Below are 20800 nucleotides of genomic sequence, written 5' to 3'. Positions count from 1 at the left end.
TGCCTGAAAAATCCCATGGACGGAGGAACCTGGTGGGATGCAATCCATGGGGTCGGGAAGAGTTGGACACGACTGAGCAACTTCACTTTCACTTTTCACTTTCATGCATTGGAGAAGGAAATGGCAACGCACTTCAGTGCTCTTGCCTGGAGAATCCCAGGGACGGGGGAGCCTGGTGGGCTGCCGTCCATGGGGTCGCACAGATTCGGACACGACTGAAGCGATTTAGCAGCAGCAGCAGCAGGGAGAGGTCAAAGGCTTTTTAAAAACTCCTATTGCTCTTAATCCCAGTTCCTTGGTGCCTTATTCCTTTCCTTTCATTCAGACTACTCTAAAACTGAAGAATACACTTTGTGCAAGTTTCCACCTCTGCTTCTTCTAAAGGCATTAGATTATTAGAACATTAAATCCTTCCTCCCCTATCTCTAAACTGACAATGTTTATTGTTCAAGTGTAACAGATTTTAACACTAAAAACTTTCTAAACTTTTTTCTTCAATTGCACAGGACAGACTTTTAATGTTAGACTTTGTAATACTACAAACTAAGCATCTTTTAACAAAGTTATCTGATAAGTAATATTTTGTCAATTTTCAATTTGGATTTGTATATTCTGATTTCAGAGATTGTGTGGCATGCGATTGCTTACTCGGGTTAAATTCCTGTTGGGATCATCTTGACAGTGTTTCCTTTTATTGAAATAGTTTTAGGATGAGTGTCTCTATCCTATTACCCAGAGAAAAACAACTGATTCATCAGTTTTAAAACTTGACAGAATTATTTTGCAGATCTAATAACATTCCCTTGATAGTAAATGAGAGCATAAACATTTTTGTTTTATATCTTCTTCCTCTAATGAAAAATTAGTGATGTTAATTTGAATATTGGTGAAAATATTCTATCCAGTTATGACAATTCTATGTGGAAAAGTTCTCAGTATTGACAAACAATCGTTGGCAGCGCTGCATCCCTGACTAGCGATCTTTCTCCAGGCCACTCCACAGGGCCATGTTAAAATTTTAACTTTTAATATGGGACTAAATCACTAACATTTAACTATAAAAGTTTTCTCTAGCAATACTCATCATTAGCATCTGGGTCAAGGTAGACTTCACGAAGCTAACCCTCTTTGGATACCGATTCCAATCTCCAGTGGAAATACTGTGGCCAGCCTCACGTAGGTCGGCAATCATCCGCTCGCGGTCCTCAGCGGAACCTGATTGGGCCAGATGCTTGTCAGTCACACAGTGGGTCCTCAAAGCCTTGGTCTAAAAGAGACGCAGTGTTTTGACATCATCGCGGAGCGACAGAGGCGATGGAGGGAGGGGTGGGTTGTGAGCGCACTTTGGTGCTGGCTGGGGCAGCCTCAGAAAGTGTCATGGCTGCAGCCGCTGAGCTTAGTCGCCCGACGATCGGTGACAGGAGCCTGGAGCGGAGCTGCAGCCCCAGCCTCTCCCGAGAGATAGTCTGCGAAGTCTTTCGCTCCTTGCATAACCTGGCTGGACAAGTGAGTGATGTTCTGTGGAGTAGGGGTCTGGGAACCGGCCTGCCCCTCCCCCCATTTTCCCTTGCGCGGAGGCAGGGGCCACCGGAGGCCTGCAGGGTGTGGGACCCGGCTGGAGTAGCAGAGGCCGGGGGAGGAGCGTGGGCCGGGTACCCTGTGGGCTGAATGAGGATGGCCGCGTGGGTTAGATCATGTCCGGTGACAGGCTAGATTTGCAGCTCTTCTCACCAAGAGTGAATGAGGCTAGTGTAAGTGAAAACGCGGCTCGGTAAGAAACTGGCTTGGAGAGAATGGATACGGAAGAGCTTCTCTGATGGTTTGGGAGGCGCCTGGAGCCTCAGGATCGTTTTTCCTCCAGTTCATTCATTGTAGAAATCGATAGGTTCGTAGGGCCTGAGATTTCTGGAATAGCGCTCTCTCCGCCTCTTTAGGGTGATTTGCTCTTATGAGTCACTTGCTTTTGTTTACTTTTTTCCTTCTGGTCGTAGCTTGCATCTCTTCCCCTTTAAAACAAGGAGGAAGAGAAAAAGAATTAACCTAAACTGTTTGTAGCATAAAGTTGGCTGAGTTACCTTTGGTCGATACAGCTTGCATCACAATTTGTTTAACTCGTAATTCAACTATTTATTAGTTTAACTGGCTGGTAAATAGCTTTTGTAGAAATGTCATAATAAAATGGAGCTTAAATAAAGGTACTTCTTGCACTGAAAGCACTGTTTACTGATGTAAATGCAAAGCAAATTTTAAATGAGAAACAGCTTGAAAATACGTTTATCTGCTTTCAAAAAGAAATGTTTTAAAAAAAATCTTGGACTTAGGCGTTTGCGTTGAAGATAACGGTAACTTCCTTAATGAAAATAGAGTGTTCGTGAAAATTATTTTTAAAAGCCTTGGGTAGATGGTGAATCAGTCTTTGAAAAGGTTATTTCAGTATTTAAAAAAATTTCAGTGTTTGTCCTGACGTACAGAGAGCATTGGTCTTAAACATTCATTTTGGAGTAATGGGATGATTATTAATAGAGTCAGCTAAAAGTTTTAACTTTTAAACTCATTAGTTTCTCAAGGACTTAGAACTTTTATTTATGTATTTTTTAAGACTTAGGGTAATAAGACTCAAGACCTGTAAATGGTTTAAAAGTTGGAGAACTTTCTATGGCGTGGACATTGGAACTTCTTTTTTTAGTCCTAATATCAAGATTTAAAAAGTTTATATGCACCTATAGTTTACAAAAGTACCCCCCACCACTGATGAGATACTTTTTAAAAACGTTAATTTAAACCTATCTTTTGAAATAGTTTGCATACTGAATTTTTAAAACTCATTTAAAAATTTTAAACATTCTGACATTCTGTAGGTAAAAATAGTGATGTGGTTAAAATTTACTTATGTCACCTGTCAAAAATATTTAGAGAGTAAATATTTGGTTAGTTTTCATGACAGAGTAAAGGGGCCATAAATAAGACTAAATAAGATTGTGAAAAAATAAGATTGTCTCATCAATTAAATGCTAGCCAATTTGGTGATACTCTTTATATTTTGAGATGTACTGTTAAAGATACTGAAAGCCAGAGTACTATACTTATAAAATTGTTCCTGGTGGAAATAACTATTTCCCTTTGAAACAAGATTAAGGAATTTAAAAAAATCTATGTTGTAAAATGCCTACTTCCTTCTATATAGTATCATTGTGTTATTAGCTCTCCTCAATAGGAAACATAGAATCAGATGTTAAAATTTTTCTAGCCCAGATTTTGAATTTATTGAATACTGATTTTGCCTCTGGTTGCTGCGTTTTACCAAGCTGAAGAAATATTTATTGTTAACTTGGATTTTTATATTAGTGTAATAAAGTTTTTACTGAAATGTGTATTTTCAATAGTTCATATTAATGACAGACTAATACCTTTTTGACTGAATGGTTTACAAGTTCTATAGGTAAAAATGCACAGAATTCATATATTACTAATAGGGAATTTGTTGAATAATAGTTGGATGTATTGGGGATAGTTTTAAAGTTAATTTGTGGCATTGTTATGTGGTTTCTTCAAAGACCAAGTATCTTGCACTTGAAAGCTTATATAATTCTGCTAAATTGAAATGAGAATATAATCCAGACATTCAATTTAATTTCTATAAGTTATTTTTTACAAAATTTGATGCTTTGCTTTGGTTGAGGATTTGCCTGTGTTATCCCCAAACTGTATTTGTAAGTTTGTTATAATCAATTATAGATTCCTTTAGAACTGTAAAAGTATAGTGATGGGTTACTTCCATGCATAAGCTGTTGAAACCTTTATAAGCATTAAAAAATAGAAATTAAGATTAATATGATTTTCTTAATATAAAACCTTAGTTAAAATAACAAACTAATTTTTGCCCGTGCATCCTACACAAAACTTCTTTACACTTGTCTAATATGGACTTTAAATATTTCTGGTCAAAGGGTGGTAAATTTCTGTCATACAGCGTTCATACGTATAGTGCCTTTTGGGGAACTTTGGATCTCTTTGGTACAGTGATTCATTTTTTTTGTTTTATTATAATCACAGTTCATAAGATCTTAACTAATAGAACACTTGTCCTTATTTTGTAGAAAACATGACTAATTTTAAATAAATGATTTCTGAAAAAATAAGAGTTAACTTGATCCTGTGATGCAGGATATATGCCATAACACACGTGTCCCTAAAACTGTTTACGGTGATTCACTTTTATTCACTTGAAATATTAAAAATGGAGGCTTTCCCTCTAAAATGTTGACTCATCTTGGTATTAATTTTATATTCAGGTTTGTGGTAGTTTTCTATATCTAACTTTATCGTAATAGGCTATACATAGCCAATTTATGAGAAATTTTCATAGGATGAACTCTTACATTTTACTAGAAAATACTGTTTAGCAATGAGTCTGACCTTTCCATCCAGTCTTTGGCTGTTTATTTCACTATTGTGGAAAAACATTTGTTTTTAAATTTCAGATTTCCACAGCTAAATAATAGTTTAATTTTTATTTGAAGTAAACATATGCTGCCATGTATCTGCAGACTTTATAATATATATGAATATGAATGTATGAGTTGATTTTTAAATTTAAAAAATTGGTTAAAATTGAAAACAATGAAAATTTTATGTGATTCGGAAGACATCAGAGGAATGATATATTTGTTATGTATTTATGTGCATATTTAACAAAAACAAATGCAGAAATTATGAAATCAGAACTTTCATAAATGTACCTCTCCCTGTATTTAATATCCTTAGCTAGAAGCAGTAGGATTTTGAATAGGGCAAGCATTTGTTGGCCCCTATCCAAAAGTTTTTAGATACTGAATTACTAAAAAAAAAAAAAAAGCCTCATCTTTTCATCTTTCCTGGATAGTTTTACCTGTGAGATGGTCCCATTACACAGACCCAAGAAAAGAATTAGAGATGTCATCTGCTTTTTTCTGAGAACTGGACCTTTCTTGCCTTTTTGGAGTGGTAACTAGGTAGAGCACTTTTATGTATCATTAAAAACTTGAGAACTTTGAGCTAAATGGCATGTTATTCTATAGAAATCTTATTTTTGTGACAATCCCATATGTACAGCTTAATCATGTAATTTTTGTGATATTGCTGGTTTGCCCCTTTAAAGCTTAACCTCAGAGATGATGTGGTGAAAATTACAATCGATTGGAACAAGCTCCAGAGCCTCTCGGCATTCCAGCCCGCTTTTCTCTTTAGTGCACTTGAGCAACACGTTTTATATTTACAGGTAAATTTCTTGTTAAAAATGTTAACTCGATATTGAGACTAGAAATTAATTGTAGCTAAATTGTACACTGGAGTATTTGTAGGTTCTGTCTTAACACCTTATTAATACTGTTATTAATAAAAGGTTACTTCAGCCAGATTGGATCCAAATCTTTAATTTACATAGTGATCAGGACAGTTACAGGAATATAGCCGAATGGGCTGATGTGGGTGTGACAACTGAATGAATGCAATTCTATTCGATTCCAGACTTGCACTGAAAATTCAATACAGTTGCATCTATGGTGGGTTATAATTAAGCAATAAGACACGGCAGGTGTGTGTCATGCTATGATAATGATTCCATGCCTTGGGTGAGTTTGGAGGCTCATGGAGTGCTTTCAGTGGTTCAAGAAGTGGCATTATCCCAGCATGACACATCCTGGAGTGTCTATTGCAATTAAACAGTTTCAGCATAGTTTTTAAAAAGAAAGTAATTTCTGTGACATTAATGTCTCATATTAGTAAGTAGCCAGTCACTATTTTATGATCTTAAGAGTTTAAAATAATTCATTCTTTATATTAAAAGTCAACACTGAATTGTTAATCTATAATAGTATTGCTATATTTTAAAAAATATTTCAGTTCAATAACCAAACAGTATTATGACCTTACTAGTTTCCAGCTGAACATATTTGCAGTTATTATTGATAGAAGTTTATAGTTTATCTCTAATCAAAGTATAAAATATGAAGTGTGGTAAAGGTTTGGATTGGTCAGTTTAGTGCCATTAAGATATTATAAGGATTCAGAAGCATTTTTGGTATAGCAGACAAAGGAAGCAAAATTGTAGGTATGAAAAAATAATCGGAACTTTGACAAGTGTTGGTATGTTTTGATTAGTAGAGTAGACAATTTTCAGCCCTCTATTCAATGACTTTATGGGAAATTTTAACTGTTTCATGTTAAAAGTAACAGTTAACCATAGTTTTGAAGGGTGGAAGCAATGAGCTATAGGACTCGGTTGAGGCCTAATTTTGTGTGAGTGTGTTGGAGGGGATGATGGTATAATTTACATGATAGAGTTGTATTCCCCACTAGTATTGTAGGCATCTACCTCTTTCAGCTATGGCTCTTGGTAATGTTTTTTTTTTTTTTTTCCTTGTTCATTTTCTTTCTAAAAATTTAAATTCATGACCCAAGAAGATATCTTGTCATGTCAGGAAATGCCTGAGTGTTCACTCAGCATAACACCTATATATTTCATGTCTATGCTCTCTCATTCACTTTGGCCAACTGCAGTTTCAAGTGGAGAATCTCCAGTGATACAGTGCTAATGTAGGGCTTTGCTGAGTGAGAGCACTGGCTCTTGTGTTAAGGAGGAAAAATACTAAGCCTTAGTGTTCTGAGGAGGCATTTGAATGACATGTTAATTAAGTGGCATTGGTGCCAGAGGCTGAGGCTTTGATTTGGCACAAAATAAAAGATGAGTGACAGAATGATTCCCTCAAAGAAAATTTTAAATTTCCTCAGTTTTTCTGTCTCTTCTTTCCTTTTTTCCTTAAACAGATTTATAGCAAATGATATTGGTCACAATAATAGAGAACAGGGAAAACACTTACATGTGGTCAGATCTATGTATGATGCCAACCTTTTATATTTAGTTAATTGTTACTGAATATTGCTTTTACTTAGCTGAAATTTATATAAATATGGTAAATGTGATTAATTTTGATCAGTTTGAACCTCAGCAGATGGAATTGTGTTCTTCTCAGCCTTTTTTAGCAAAACTTCAGCCTCTGATTAAAGAGGAGAATACAACTGTTGTTGAAGAAATAGGAAAAACAGAAACAGGGAACAAGAATGAAGTAAATGCCAACTTTCCCACTGGAGACCTGGAAGAGGAAGAAAAGCACAAAGACTGTGATTTAGGAGATGTGAAAAAGACACAGATCCATTTTGATCCAGAAGTAGTTCAGATAAAGGCTGGAAAAGCAGAAGTAAGAAGTTGGGTTCTGGGGGGCCAAGGGAGTATTTTTTAAAATTTTCCTATGTTTGAATTAAGATGCATATACTTATCATTTGCAGATTGACAGACGAATATCTGCATTTATTGAAAGAAAGCAAGCTGAAATCAATGAAAACAACGTCAGGGAATTTTGCAATGTTATTGACTGTAATCAAGGTAACTACCTAGAAGAAGTTAATTTTTTTTAGGATTTTAATGATTTTTTTTTTAATGGATAACATTAAGAACACAGTTTAATTATTTCACAGGTTTATTTGGAAACTAAGACAGCAGAATTTTCTTCTGTTTAATAATAGAGTGTATTGCAAAATGGTTTTCATTTTGGTTGTACAGAAATCAGGTGCTAACTTAAAAAGGCAAATGTTTACCACAGGTGAAGAGATTGTTTTAAAGTTCCTTTAGGAAATGAAGATAACATATGGATGACTGGGTTGCTCAGTCACACCAGTAAGAAGGAGCTGAGCTATATAAATTTTAAGTCTAAAGGTACTTAAGAAATTATATTAATACATGAAGTTAAACTTCGTAAAGTTAATACTCCTCAAGAGGGAGCAGTTTTCTCACTACTCTTTAGCTGTTTGAAAGGTTTTATGTCATGATAAAACCAATTTGTCATCAAGACTGTGGTATCTTATGCTTCTTTCGTTTCTTTCAAACTGTGCATACATTTGCTGTTTTTCATCAGAATCTCCTTTCCTCTTCACATGATGCTATAGTGTATTTACAGATCTGCAGGTATGCTGCAGAATACAGAATTGCAAAGCACGGGCATAGATCATATTCAGGCATCATAGTAATAATCAGAACAAGTAGTTCTTAGAAAAAATTATGGAGAAGCGTTCCTAATTGGGATGAGGCATTTTCTTGTTGCCTCTAATATCTCTTGACTAATTATTATGAATGCTGAATTGTCAGATGAACCTAGAATTGACTCACACCACACTGGTGCACTGATTCTCTTCATAATGAAGTAATAGCAGGCTCAAGGTGGGTCCTAAATTCAGCCTTTCCTATTATTAACATTATACACGCGTATCTCTAGATTTGGTATATTTTACTGTTAGCTTTTCAGAACAGGTGCAGCAGTGGCAAAATCTCAGGTACGACAATCAAGCTGCAAGCAACCCATGAGAAAGGGTTTGTTGAGGGAGCAAGCACATGTGTCACTAATGTTACTCCTCTGTTCTCCCTGCTAACTCTATTATTATAAACCACCAGGGGATAGAAATTGACAAGAATTGAAATGCTCAGCAGGATTCCTTGGCCCATTCAATCCCTTGCTGGCTTCCAAACAGTGCTGGGAAGAATTGCTGTGGAGAGTGACTAGCACTCATACATTCAATGCCTTCACACCATGCTGAATTTCTCTCTAATGGGTCAGTTAATCTATGTATTTGGAATATAGCTCTGGAATGGATGATAGCTTCTTTTTTTAACCCTTAGCCCCGTGAAATGGTAGAAAGAGAATGGAGAGGTGATGGCCCTTTAAACATATTTTGAGGTTTCAAAAAGAAAAAGAAAATGACTCTGTTTGGTATCTATATATAAAAGATAAGCAAGTTTGGAATTTTATTCCCACAGTTTGTGTCAGCAGCACTATCTCAAGGAAACTTAGACTGAAAAAATTCAGGTGTGTTGTAATGTGTTCCTTTCAGGACCTCTCAGTTGACCAACGTACATACATTAGGTTTTTTTTAAAAGTCAGATTCCCTAGGGAAAAGAACTTTCTTTCAGTATCTTTTACCATCCATTTTTATTATAAAATAATCAAGGGGAATTTTTTAGGAAATTTACTGCAGTACATGGTTTTACTTAACATTATTTTAAAGATTATTTTATGTTTATATATTAATATCATTCCAACTTTTCCCCTAATTTATTTGTTGATATCTAACTTGAAAGAAATTATACTTTTCCTCTTAGAAAAAATTTGCAACAAATTTTCACATGGTATCCTTCTTAAAATTATGTTTTCTGAAAGAGGTAGTCAGGAAAGATATAGATAGCTTTTGTGTTTAGGGATTTTAAAAAAATGAGGGTCAAAAATCTAGGCATATGTGTTGTAGGTCTTTTTTGTGTGGTATTCTGAAATACAAATGTATTAAATGCATAATCTTTTATATTTGATGTTCCCTAATTAGATGAGCAGTCAGTGTCACAAATGCTGTATTTTTTATATTTGAGTAAAAATACTGAGCTTTGCTTATTTCTGTGTTGAAATTGAATAATATCTCTTTAGATTAGACATTTTTAACTTTCTATAATATATAAATTATTTTCTCCAAAGACACAGATGGTCTTTAGGAATGTTCGTATTTGTTAAAAATTAAATTATGCCACTGAATGTTGAGGACTTTTCTGTATATAAATCGGACATTAGATACGATTAGATGTTCTCTGATTATGACTATGAATAATATATGCATTATTGAAGGGTTATCAAAATGTACATTTGAAGTTAAGAATATACTTAAACTTATACTCATCTAAATTCTTCTTAGAAAATAGTTGTGCAAGAACTGATGCGATTTTTACTCCTTACCCTGGGTTTAAAAGTCATGTAAAAGGTAAGTATCCACCACATAATATTTTCATCATTGACAGAAGCTTATTCTTAATTATAAGCAAAATGGAATAGAAATTACTTTCCTATCTAAATTTTATTTATTTATTAAAAAAAATCTTGCCTTTCTTCCTACTTGTGTTTGTGATATGAAAAGAGTGCATAGTGCTATTTGGGAGAGAGAATTTATGAGTTTTGAAATGTAAATTTAATAGACTCAAAGCTTTTGAACTTAGTTTCTAGAGTTGTGAATACATATGGACCACAGACTAGATCTGAAGGAATTCAAGGGTCGGGTCATAACCCTAACAGCATGCTCCGAGACTGTGGTAATCAGGCTGTAGAAGAACGGCTACAGAATATCGAGGCTCACTTGCGACTACAGACGGGTAAGCAGAGTGCTTGGCAGTGCCCATAGTGTACCTTTGCAGGTGGTTAAAGAAATCCCAATTCATTTAGTCACCTAATTTTCACTGAGGGCTTATCATGTACAAAACATTGTTCTGATTGGTAGAAAAATGAAGAAAGCATAGTCCCTGCTCCTAAGGACTTTACAGTTCATGTGGTTGGGTTCCTCTTCCTCCCCTTACACTTCTGTCAATTTCATAACTTAACCTTGGCCATCTCTCTCATTCTTATCACACACTGGGCTAGGTACAAAGTATTAAAAGGTGTGATCCTCGTCCTTTAAGATTTTCCAGTGAAGACAAGCATGTAAATAAAGACATGCCATTGGGGAAGTGACTAACATTTATTAAGTGCCAGTCACTCTGAAAGTGTTATACATATATCAATTCACTTAATATTTAACTACCTTGTGAGGTGTTGGTGCTGTTACCCTTGTCAGATAAAGAAACTGAAGTTCTGGGAACTCAAGCAGCATGCCCAATGTACTAAGTGGAAACTAGAAATCAAACGTAGAACTTAACGGCTAGAAAGCCTCAGTATCCTTCCCCATTTAGTCATCAGATCCTGTCAATTCTATCTTATAAATATCATTATGCACAGAGGCACAAAATATGGTTCAGGGAATTTCTAAATCCAGTCTAACTGATGTATTTGTGGATGGAGGTAGAAGATAATAAGAGAATGAGTAAACCATTGAGGATAATAAGAGATACGCATTAAAATTAATTCTCCCAGAACTAATTTAAACTACAACTGTATAATAGGATTGACTGGTTTATTAAATCTAATGGTATCCAGTAGCTAATTTTGAGAAGTACCTGTTGAATGCCTACTATACGCAAAGCACTGTTTTAGACAGGAGGGATACTGAGATGATGTAATTGCAGTTCCTGGCTTCGAAGACTTCATAATGTATGGAAGAAAGATTAATAGTGAGGGGGGATGTTAAAGGAAGGTTATGGTGGGGCTCAAGGAGCCTCTTTGTGAAGAGATTCAGGCAGTGCTTTGTTGATCCAGTGAAGCTTGAACTGGTTCTTGAAAGGTACAGAGGTGCAGCAGAGGACATTCTAGGGAGACGGAGCAGCAGGAGCAAAGTCCGATGAGTAAGTTATTCGTTTTCCTTTATTCAAGTGCGGGAAAAACCAAGCTCCTAAAAATTAGAAGTTTTCAGAAAAAAACATATGTCTATAGAGTTTTTGTATTTAACAAGTTGATACTTTGGATGTGAATATTAATTGCATAATGATTATCTAATGTATTTATTCATCAGTACATATTGAGTGTCTGTGCAGTCTGTGAACTGATGCTTCCTAGGTTTGTGCAGTGCACAGGCTGCACAGCCATACCGAATGAACAAAACAAAAAATTTTGCCTTCTTAGAGCTTATATTATTACAGTGGAGAAACAGGCAATATATAAGCAAAATATATAGAATGTCAGTGGGTTTAGAGAAAAATAAGGGAGGGAGTGTTGGGTAGGGGGAAGTGGTAGCTCTGGTATTTTTTAAAGAGCGGTCACAGAAGGCCTTACTGATACGGTAACTTTTGAGCAAAGGCCTGAAGTTGGCAAGAGCTAGCCTTGTGAATACAGAGGTAGAGAGAACCACAAGTGCTGAAGCTGTAAGAGTACTTGGCCTAGTTGAATAACAGAAAAAAGAGATCAAATAGCTGAAATGGTATGTGGGGACAATGTCCAAATTGTATAGGACCTTGTAGACTACTGTAAAAGTTTTGGTTTTTAATGTGAGTGAGGTGTGAAGGTGTTGGAAGGTTTTGAGCAGAGAACTAATACTATCTGAATTACATTTTTAAAGGATCATTGGCAGCTGTGTTGTGAACAGACTTTAGGCATGCAAGGCAGAATCAACTAGACCAATTTGGAGGTTATGATAATCCAGAGAGAGGATTTGACCAGAATGTTTGCATTGGAGGGTGCTGAGGAATGGAAGAACTTGGGATGTAATCATAGCCTTGAAATCTCAGTAACCTTAATTTTACCAATCCCCTCCCTAGAAAGTTAGTTAAGAATTATGGTAAAGCTCCTTTTTATAAAAAGTTCTTCTCAGTTAAAGGAGAAAACATGGCATGTTAGGAGAGGTTTAAATTGAAGAAAATATGACATATTGCAACCACTGAATTGTCACTTGTCACTATGCATTTTTCTCCTCCTAAGTAAGTATCAGAGTCTGTCAGAGATACAAGTTGTTTTGTATGGGAACTATGAAATATCTTATCAAATGAACTTATCATAAAACAACATGCCTAGCAACATAGGAAGCATAAATAGGGCTTGGGGAGAACTGTGGTACAATAATATATCCCATAGTGTATAATATGAAAATGTTTGCCCAAGATTTCATTCTGTTTTACTCCTGTTAATTTATTTTCTTAAGTTTAAATAGTTCCCATTCTTTTGCATAAGTGTCTTTGCATGGTATTTTAAGGATAAAACTGTAAGAAGAATTATCCGATAATATCTCAGTTTCTTTTAATGTATTTAGGTGGTCCAGTGCCAAGAGACATTTATCAGAGAATTAAAAAACTTGAGGACAAAATCCTTGAACTGGAAGGCATCTCTCCTGAATATTTTCAATCTGTAGTAAGTATAAGTGTCTTTAAGAAAAAAATAAGTGTTATTTTAGGATTCTTTTATCATATAACAGTTCACTCATAGATCTGCTGTGTGCAAAAAACTGTTTTAATAGTTCAGTGATGAATGAACATAGTTCTGAGTAAAGAGTTATCTAGTTCTTTAAAGATTGAGATTTTTAATGTTATATTATGGACATAATTTTTTTTGAAGAGTTACGTCATGGCACATTACCTAAATTCTCAAATTTAAGCCATTTTTTGTGGCATAATAAATCAGCCTGAATAGCCCTATTGCTCTGAACTTCCTGTCTTGTAAAACCAGAGGCTTCCTCTGGGGCCTTGTTCTCCATTATCCCTCTGCCTCTTTAATCCCTCTCTCTGCAGACTTTCTGAAAGACTAGTCTTCATTTTTCTCCTTTTCCAAGAACACTAAAAAACAATCTGTGCTGATAAGTATCTTTGTCATATTAGCATGTTTCAGACAACTGATCCTGGGCTCACTGTGTTATTTTCCTCCGTCTTCTGGGGTGATTATACATAACACCTGCCTTTTTTGGGGCTTTGTGTGTGTGTGTTTTGAAGCAATGCCATATTTGAAAGAACTAAAGTAAAAGTGAACTAAATTTTTAAATTTACTAAATTTTTAATGAAATTTACTAAAACTCCTATTTCTGAAATACTATGTAAAGTAACTCAATTAGCATGGTGAAACTCAATAAGTCACTGGTGAAAACAGGATTATTGTAGGAATAACAGTGATATTTCCAAAGTTTCAAGTTGGTATTAGAGTAAGGTACAAAAAAGGAATATTTCCAGATGAAGAAGGTAAGTCAAATAACCAAAGAAAGAGAGCAGTGAATCTTAAAGCTCAATCATTTTAGAGAGTTTTAGTGATTTACTTCCCTCCCATATAAAATGAGGCTGAGTAAAGTACTGAGGGCTGAAGCAAGGATTAGATGAGATAATGCCAGTCAGGCACCTAGCATACTGTGTAGCGCAAGGTAAAACCTCAGTAAACATGAGCATTTATTTAATTTCAGAAACCATTTAGAGGTAGCTGTATAAACATGGGTAAGTTGTACAACTCCTCTGGCCTTCTCTAATTTGAGATTTGTTGGTGGTTCTACATAATTGCAAAGCCCTTTCCATCTTGAAGATTTTCCTTTGCCTCTTCCTAGGAAACTTCATAGAGATTGTATGCCTTTTCCTACAGTAACACACCATAAGTTTTTCCCATTCAAGCTGCCTTCACTAAGAAATCCTTAGGCAGGTTATTTTTTCATATCTTGTTAATATAATTCTTGTTAACAATAGAACTCTTCTTAAAAGAGAGTATTATAGAATTACATCCCTTCAGTGGATCTTGGCCTTTCAATCTTTCTTTTTTCTCTCTGATTCGGATTTTAAAAGCTTAACATATCTCTGTTACTAAATTTAATTAACAAAAGAACAACCCCTTCAAATCATAATCTTATTTTGAGGGATTCTTTATACACAGGGTAGAATGTTTAGTTAAAGAGGTAGAAATAGATTATAGAAGACCTTAAAAGAAATTTAAGCTTTACATGCTGTGAAAATTTTTGAGCAGGGAAATGACTTGTGCAAATGGTAGAAGGTTCATCTGATATAAGATGAATGTTCTGTAAGATATATGAAAAGGGAGAGACTAAAGAAGAAGAGAGTATTATACCAGCTTAAATGTGAAATGCGATCCTGAAACAAGGACATGAGAGCAAGAATAGAAAAGGTTAGTGCCATTGACAGTAGGAAAGAAAAGTTGGCGAAGATTGATAATTAATTGATTTATAGCAAGAATGAGTCCAGTCTTTGGTTAGAAAAATAATATTATCAATCATTGGTAGAAATAAAATCTGGAGGAGAAGATATTTTGGGAGGAAATAGTCAGCAGGATATGCAGTTAGAAGTATCAGGTCAACTTTTGAAGATGTAGGTAGGACTTAACACTTGCTATAATTGGGAGAGACAATATAGACGTGATAGATAGAATGGGTAAGAACATTGAGACTGTCAGAGGCCTGAGGCCTGAAACTAACTTCAGAGGCAGGGAGTATTATAAATGTAAACAGGATTGGCCTGTATGTGTGGGGTTGTCACACTTGTAATAAAACTAGTGCTTAAAAAATTGTTTTTCCAAATATGTTAAACAACATATATCTGATTAGAGGGATCATTTCTAGATTAGTATTTGAAATGACATATCCAAGTTAATAGCTACAAGCACAAATCACTGAAATGTTTAAACAAACTGGTTTTGTCCTTAAAACCTCTGAATATGTATGGTACAGACTCAAAGGCAAAGATTTCATACCCACCCTTCCATAACAGAGGAACGTCCCAGCTATAGGAGCTGCATTCCTTTCTCAGAATGGAACCAGCCCTAGACCTGTCGTTGTGTGTGAGAGGAGATTAACACACACCCTGCAGATGACATGGCACATTATTCACACTCTCACTTTCCTCTTGCTGAGAGCACTCATAATGGCAATTGCATAATTTTTCATGTCTTTTCTGTAGACTCTTGAAGAAGCTTCCAAAGGTAGAAAGTAAAGGAAAATTGAACCCATTAAATTTCCTAAGGATTGAACTTTTGTTAGCAATCAAATCTCTGAAAAGTTTTTAAATGAAATGTATCTAAATCCAGATTCACATGTAGGTAAATTTTGAACACAGTTGGATAGAGATTATCATGGGTAACCGTGTAGCACAGCATATGAAAAGGGAAACAGAAAAATGATATAAATTATATTTGGTTCCTAAAAAAATCTAGCTGATGTAAAGTTCTTTTCATTTATGAAACAGACATAAAACTCCAAAAAAGTTAATGTATATAAAGCAGGAATTACAACAAAGATTAGTATATGTTTAAACTTTTAATGTGGTAGTTCTAAAGATCTTTACCCTTCACATTCAACATGGAAAAATTTGAATGTAGTAATGTTTTAAAATTTTTGAGTGCATTGCTTAACAGACCATTTAAAAGATACAATCTTTATGAGTATTTCCAGATAATTACTTACTGATTTTTAAATTATGACCCTGGAAAACAGTACGTATAACATTCTTCACGAGTATATTTCCATAGCACTTTGTTCATTTGATAGCATTTATCACTTACATGTTTATGTGTCTGTTTTTCACACTAAATTTTTAGCCCCTGAAGGGCAGGAACTGTCTTGTTCATCTTTGAACACAGAATGTAGCAGGCATTACATAAATGTGCAATGAATGGATAGGACTTGGCCGATAGTTAACTATTGGATTTTTAAAGGTATGTTGACTTTGTTTGAAAGCACTGATTAGATGGAATCGTAACTCCAGTCTGTAATGGTTAAGTCCTGGTTCTAAAGGGAAGCGTGGGGAGAAGGGAGCACTGAGTTAATTAAGTTTTTGAGAAAGAGAAACCTTGAATGGGTTTCTGTCTGGTGGCATTGTGAAAGCATGAGTTAGAGTTTGGAGTCAAAGTTCAGAAACATATCACTGCCCACGCCAGGGAGAAATGAAGGTCTGAAACAGGGCAGTGGGGCTAGAAGGGACGAAACATTAAAGGCACTCCTCCTGTCACCCTTGGTAATCGGTTACCCTTTACAACTGATTAGAAATAAAGAAAGGGATTGGTCATGAAAGAGGTCTCCTTACCACTAAGTTTCCTCAGAGCATGGGTTTCTTTTAAGTCATTGAACCACTGATGGCCTTATTCTGATACTTCCCACTTTGGTTTCATGATACATTAATCTGATTGCTCAATGACATGGAAACTGGCCATATTTTACAGGTTAAGCTGTTAGGAAAACAAGGGGAAGTATGTTTTCATTGCTGTGTCAAAAGCCACTTCTTGGGAAAGTTTGAGACTGAGTGGGCACCAAAATTGAGCCCTTACCTGCCCACAGGCCCCACAACAGTATCCTGCTCAGTTTGGCAAAAGGAGAAGCGTGTTTATATAGGCACTTCCATATTTAATTATTCCAACACTTACTGATTTCCCACTTACTAGAAACTACTGATAAGAGGCATACCTCAGTATTCTTTGAAAACAGCTTTAAATCTTCATGGTTGCAGATGTTCACGAGAAAATTTTACTGCCTGTGTTGACAGTTTCTTTGTCAGATGTACTAATGTACTAATATAATTTGCCATTCAAGGCCTTGTAGGTCTGTGAAACTAAGAACAGAGTCAAGCAATCATTTATTAGATCAGGGTTTAAAAACACGCACAGCAGTATGTTGGTGAAAAATGTTATTAGCTTCAAGTAATAGAAATTTATACTCAAACTGACTTAAACAGTATGGAAATACTCTTATAACACAGGAAGTTCAACAGTAATGCAGTCTTTATGGCAAATTAATTTATTGGGCTAAATCATGACTGTCAAAGAACTGAGCTCTTTCCCCTCTCAGCTCTGCTTGGTGCTGACTTTTTCCCCAGGCAGATGGTAAGATAGCTACCGTGTTTTCTGGTGTCCTGTCCAGATGACAACAGCATCCGGAAGAACTGCCTCCTAGATGGCTTTCTCTTAGAAGTGAGGAAGTTTTTTCCAGAAGCTCTTCCCTAATTCCCAGCTGACCTCTCCTTAATTGCTGGCCAGAACTGGGCCCTTGCCTGTTGTGGTCACTGACAACCAGTGGAGTGGAATCATTAGTTCCCTGAGTCACATAGACAGTGCCCATTATAGTCAAGGGTGTATATGACTGTTTTCACCCTGCTGCCTGGTATTCCACATTCTGTTTCTCTCTGACTATTGCTTCACCTGTTCAATATCCTGGGATAGGAATGTTCTAAGAAAGGAATCTTAAGTAGAAGATCCACAGAGCTCCTCTTACCATAATAATCACTAAGCTTACATAATCACTAAGCTTCAGTACAAGGTGGAAATTAACAGCAAAAGTATAGTTGTGTATAGCCAGGGACAAGCATGTTGTTCTAACATTACCACTTATACTTTTAATACCATCTTTGGAGGGTAACTTCCAAAGTGGAAAAAAGCAGGTGTCAGTTACAGCTAGTGCTCAGTGAGTTTGTGGGCTTTATTTCTGCCAGGGTTCTCCTTATTTTTGTTCACTCATCTATAAAGAAAAATTATTTAGATTTTCTAAGTATTGATTACTTTTTTTTTTACTTTTAATCTAGAACTTTTCTGGAAAAAGAAGAAAAGTTCAACCACCTCAAGTAAGTTACTATATTTTTATTTTGGTTTCTGAAATAGTTTGGTTTTATACCTTTCTTATTAATAAAAGTTTCTACTGTGGTTGCTTTTAGGTCATATCCTGGGATTTAGGACTGGAAAAAAAGGGCAGCATAAATTAATGTGTTATTTTAAGGGCATGGAATGACTCAGAAGGGTCAGATAACTATTAAAATCTATCCAGATGTTAACTGTTGAAGAAAGTATCAATTACAAAATGCTGAAAAATAATAAATGTTCAACTTAAATCTCATCCGCTTTCCTTCTGCAGATACCGCTAATTAGCATCTAAGTCAAAAAAGGTGTCTGGCAAAGTTAACTTTAGTCCACCCCTGTTCACAGTACTACTGTATTAATTGAATCTTTAAAATTTTATGTTTATCCAGTATTATCATTTCAGCATTTAATAGATTATTTTTTACAGGTTATATTCCACTTAGTTATTATAAAATATTGGTTATATTCCATGTGCTGTGCAGTATATCAATGTAGTTTATTTCATACATAGAAGCCTGTATCTGTTAGGCTCCTACTCCTATCTTGCACCTTGCCTCTCCCCACTGGTAGTTCGTTCTTTTTATCTGTAAGTCTGTTTCTTTTTCGTTATATTCACTAGTTTTATTTTCTTAGATTCCACATATAAGTGTTATCATACAGCAGTTGTCTTCTTCTGTCTGACTTGCTTCACTTAGCATATTACCCTCCGGGTCCATCTGTATGGTTGCAAATGGCAAAATTTCATTCCTCTATTGTGGCTTATTTTTGTATTTGTCCCAGATCTAGTGCAAAGGTATGGAGGAGGCCAGAGCATGGTGAGTGTAGGAACTGAGGTGGCTGCTCTGCTGTCCAGGATTTGGACTTTCTCTGTGGCTCTTCTGTTAGTGCCCAAAGCTCAACTCTAAGCTGCAGTGTGGAGTGGACATGCTGGGGCACGCATGCTGGGAGACAAACCACTGTGTTCCTGAGTGCTCTGACAGTGGCCACCTCCTTCCCACCCCAGGCATACTCTTGGCACCCTTTTCTGTTTCTGCATAGCTGAACAGTCTTTTCCCAGTGTTTGTTTGGCCCAGATCTCGCAGGCTGTGGTATGGAGTGAAGAAGGCTGGCGGTGTTCACCTCTTTAGATTGAGAGATCTAGCAAGGCAGCATCTGCCAGTGCGAGGCTCTCTGCACCATGATTATTGGGAATCCAGCACAAGCGCTCTTCCCCATAGAGTCTAGGCTTCACCAGCCGTTCTGTCTATCGCAGTGGATTTCCCAGCATGTGTGGGGGCTTGTCGCCCCTGTGCAGGACCCCAGGACTAGAATTCCCAGATTATGGCTTAGCCTGCTTGCTCCCTCCCCAATGCCAGTGTTCCTCCCTTGGAAACCTTCTCTTCCTTACATATCCATCCCAGGGGCACAAGTCCTGACCTGATGTTTGGTTTTTCTGTATTACCTGGTTTCGTGGAGATCTTTCTTGCAGCTTTGGTTGTATAATTCTGCCATTTCCAGTTAATTTTCTGTGATAGTTGTTCCACATGTATATTTTGATTGTTTGCGGAGGTGAGCTCCACGTCCTTTGCAATCTTGATCCCCTTCTATTTTTAATTGTAAAACTTTGAAATTTGAGTGTCCACTTTTTTTTTTAGATTAACTGCAATCAACTACCTTGGCTATCAAAAGAGAATTCCCAGTTACTTTAACCAATTAAACCAAAACTTTTCTTTTTTACTATTGACTATGAGACTAGGCAGTTGAAAAAAATGTTTTTATGACCCTTTCAAAGTATAAAAGGTCCAAGATAGCTTAGTCATTAGAAAATTAAGAAATTAAGTAAGAAATACTTAAGCCTTGTTGTTTTATGCCTTTAAATTCATAGCATAGTCAACATATATGGTTCAATTTAAAAATTATTCTCATGAGAAAAGTTATTTACCATGCTTTTGGATATTTTATGTATTTATATAGTACATTTAGCATGTTACCTTCATTAAAAGTCTTACTCAGCAATTTGTGTTATTGTTTACAGCAGAACTATTCACTGGCTGAACTTGATGAGAAAATTAGTGCCCTCAAACAAGCTCTGCTCAGAAAATCAAGAGAAACAGAATCCATGGCGACACGTCACCGTCCATGAAAAACTCCTCTCCTTCTCATTGTCATTTTATTTTTTTAGATATGTGTGTAACTTACATATCTATTTAATTAATTGCAGTGTTTTTATTAATAGTAGACTTACCTCTGAAATCAAGGTTCATTTTCACGTGAGTCCACTTTGCAGCAAGCAGTCTTCAAATATTCCAGTATACTTTAAGATAGTTAATGCGTTGAAAGTAGCATTGTTGGAATTTATTCCCTTCTGTTTTAAAGGAGGTATTTTGAAAATTGAAAACCTTAATTAGAAAGTACATCTTTGTGTGTATGTGTGTTTATCACAGAAAGGAAGATTTATTTTGAATAGTGATGTTTAAGACGACTTTATATTTTTAACATTGATGTTAACCAGTTTTAGTTTAAAACAGTACTTTGTACATAATAGGCATTCAATAAAAGTTTGAAATGAATTTTAAGTGCATATATTCTTTTCCAAGTGTCAATTTAATCTAAATAAATAGATCATACCTTTTAGGGGCTTCCCAGGTGGTGCTGGTGCTGCTAAGTCGCTTCTGTCGTGTCTGACTCTGAGCGACCCCATAGACGGCAGCCCACCAGGCTCCCCCGTCCCTGGGATTCTCCAGGCAAGAATACTGGAGTGGGTTGCCATTTTTTTCTCCAATGCACGAAAGTGAAAA

General features: G+C 35.9%; 1 protein-coding gene across 3 annotated transcripts; it reads left to right on the top strand.

Annotated features, from left to right (window-relative positions):
- The first annotated feature begins 1373 nt into the window (after positions 1–1373).
- Positions 1374–20530, top strand: MBIP (MAP3K12 binding inhibitory protein 1). Of its 3 annotated transcripts, none has more exons than XM_068991262.1 (9): positions 1374–1506; positions 5138–5257; positions 7011–7235; positions 7324–7420; positions 9766–9831; positions 10064–10216; positions 12736–12833; positions 17972–18010; positions 20041–20530. In XM_068991262.1, the coding sequence occupies exons 1-9, from the start codon at positions 1378–1380 to the stop codon at positions 20143–20145; spliced, it is 1032 nt and encodes a 343-aa protein (XP_068847363.1). In that variant the 5' UTR covers positions 1374–1377; the 3' UTR covers positions 20146–20530. The 3 variants fall into 3 exon arrangements, with proteins under 3 accessions (XP_068847363.1, XP_068847362.1, XP_068847364.1); XM_068991261.1 differs by having other exon boundaries at positions 20038–20530; XM_068991263.1 differs by lacking the exon at positions 12736–12833 and having other exon boundaries at positions 20038–20530.
- The last annotated feature ends 270 nt before the right edge of the window (positions 20531–20800 follow it).

This window comes from Capricornis sumatraensis, chromosome 19 (genome assembly GCF_032405125.1).
Source record: "Capricornis sumatraensis isolate serow.1 chromosome 19, serow.2, whole genome shotgun sequence".
Classification (NCBI taxonomy): domain Eukaryota; kingdom Metazoa; phylum Chordata; class Mammalia; order Artiodactyla; family Bovidae; genus Capricornis; species Capricornis sumatraensis.
Note: the sequence above shows the minus strand (reverse complement) of the source record. Positions and strands in the feature narration are given on the sequence as shown.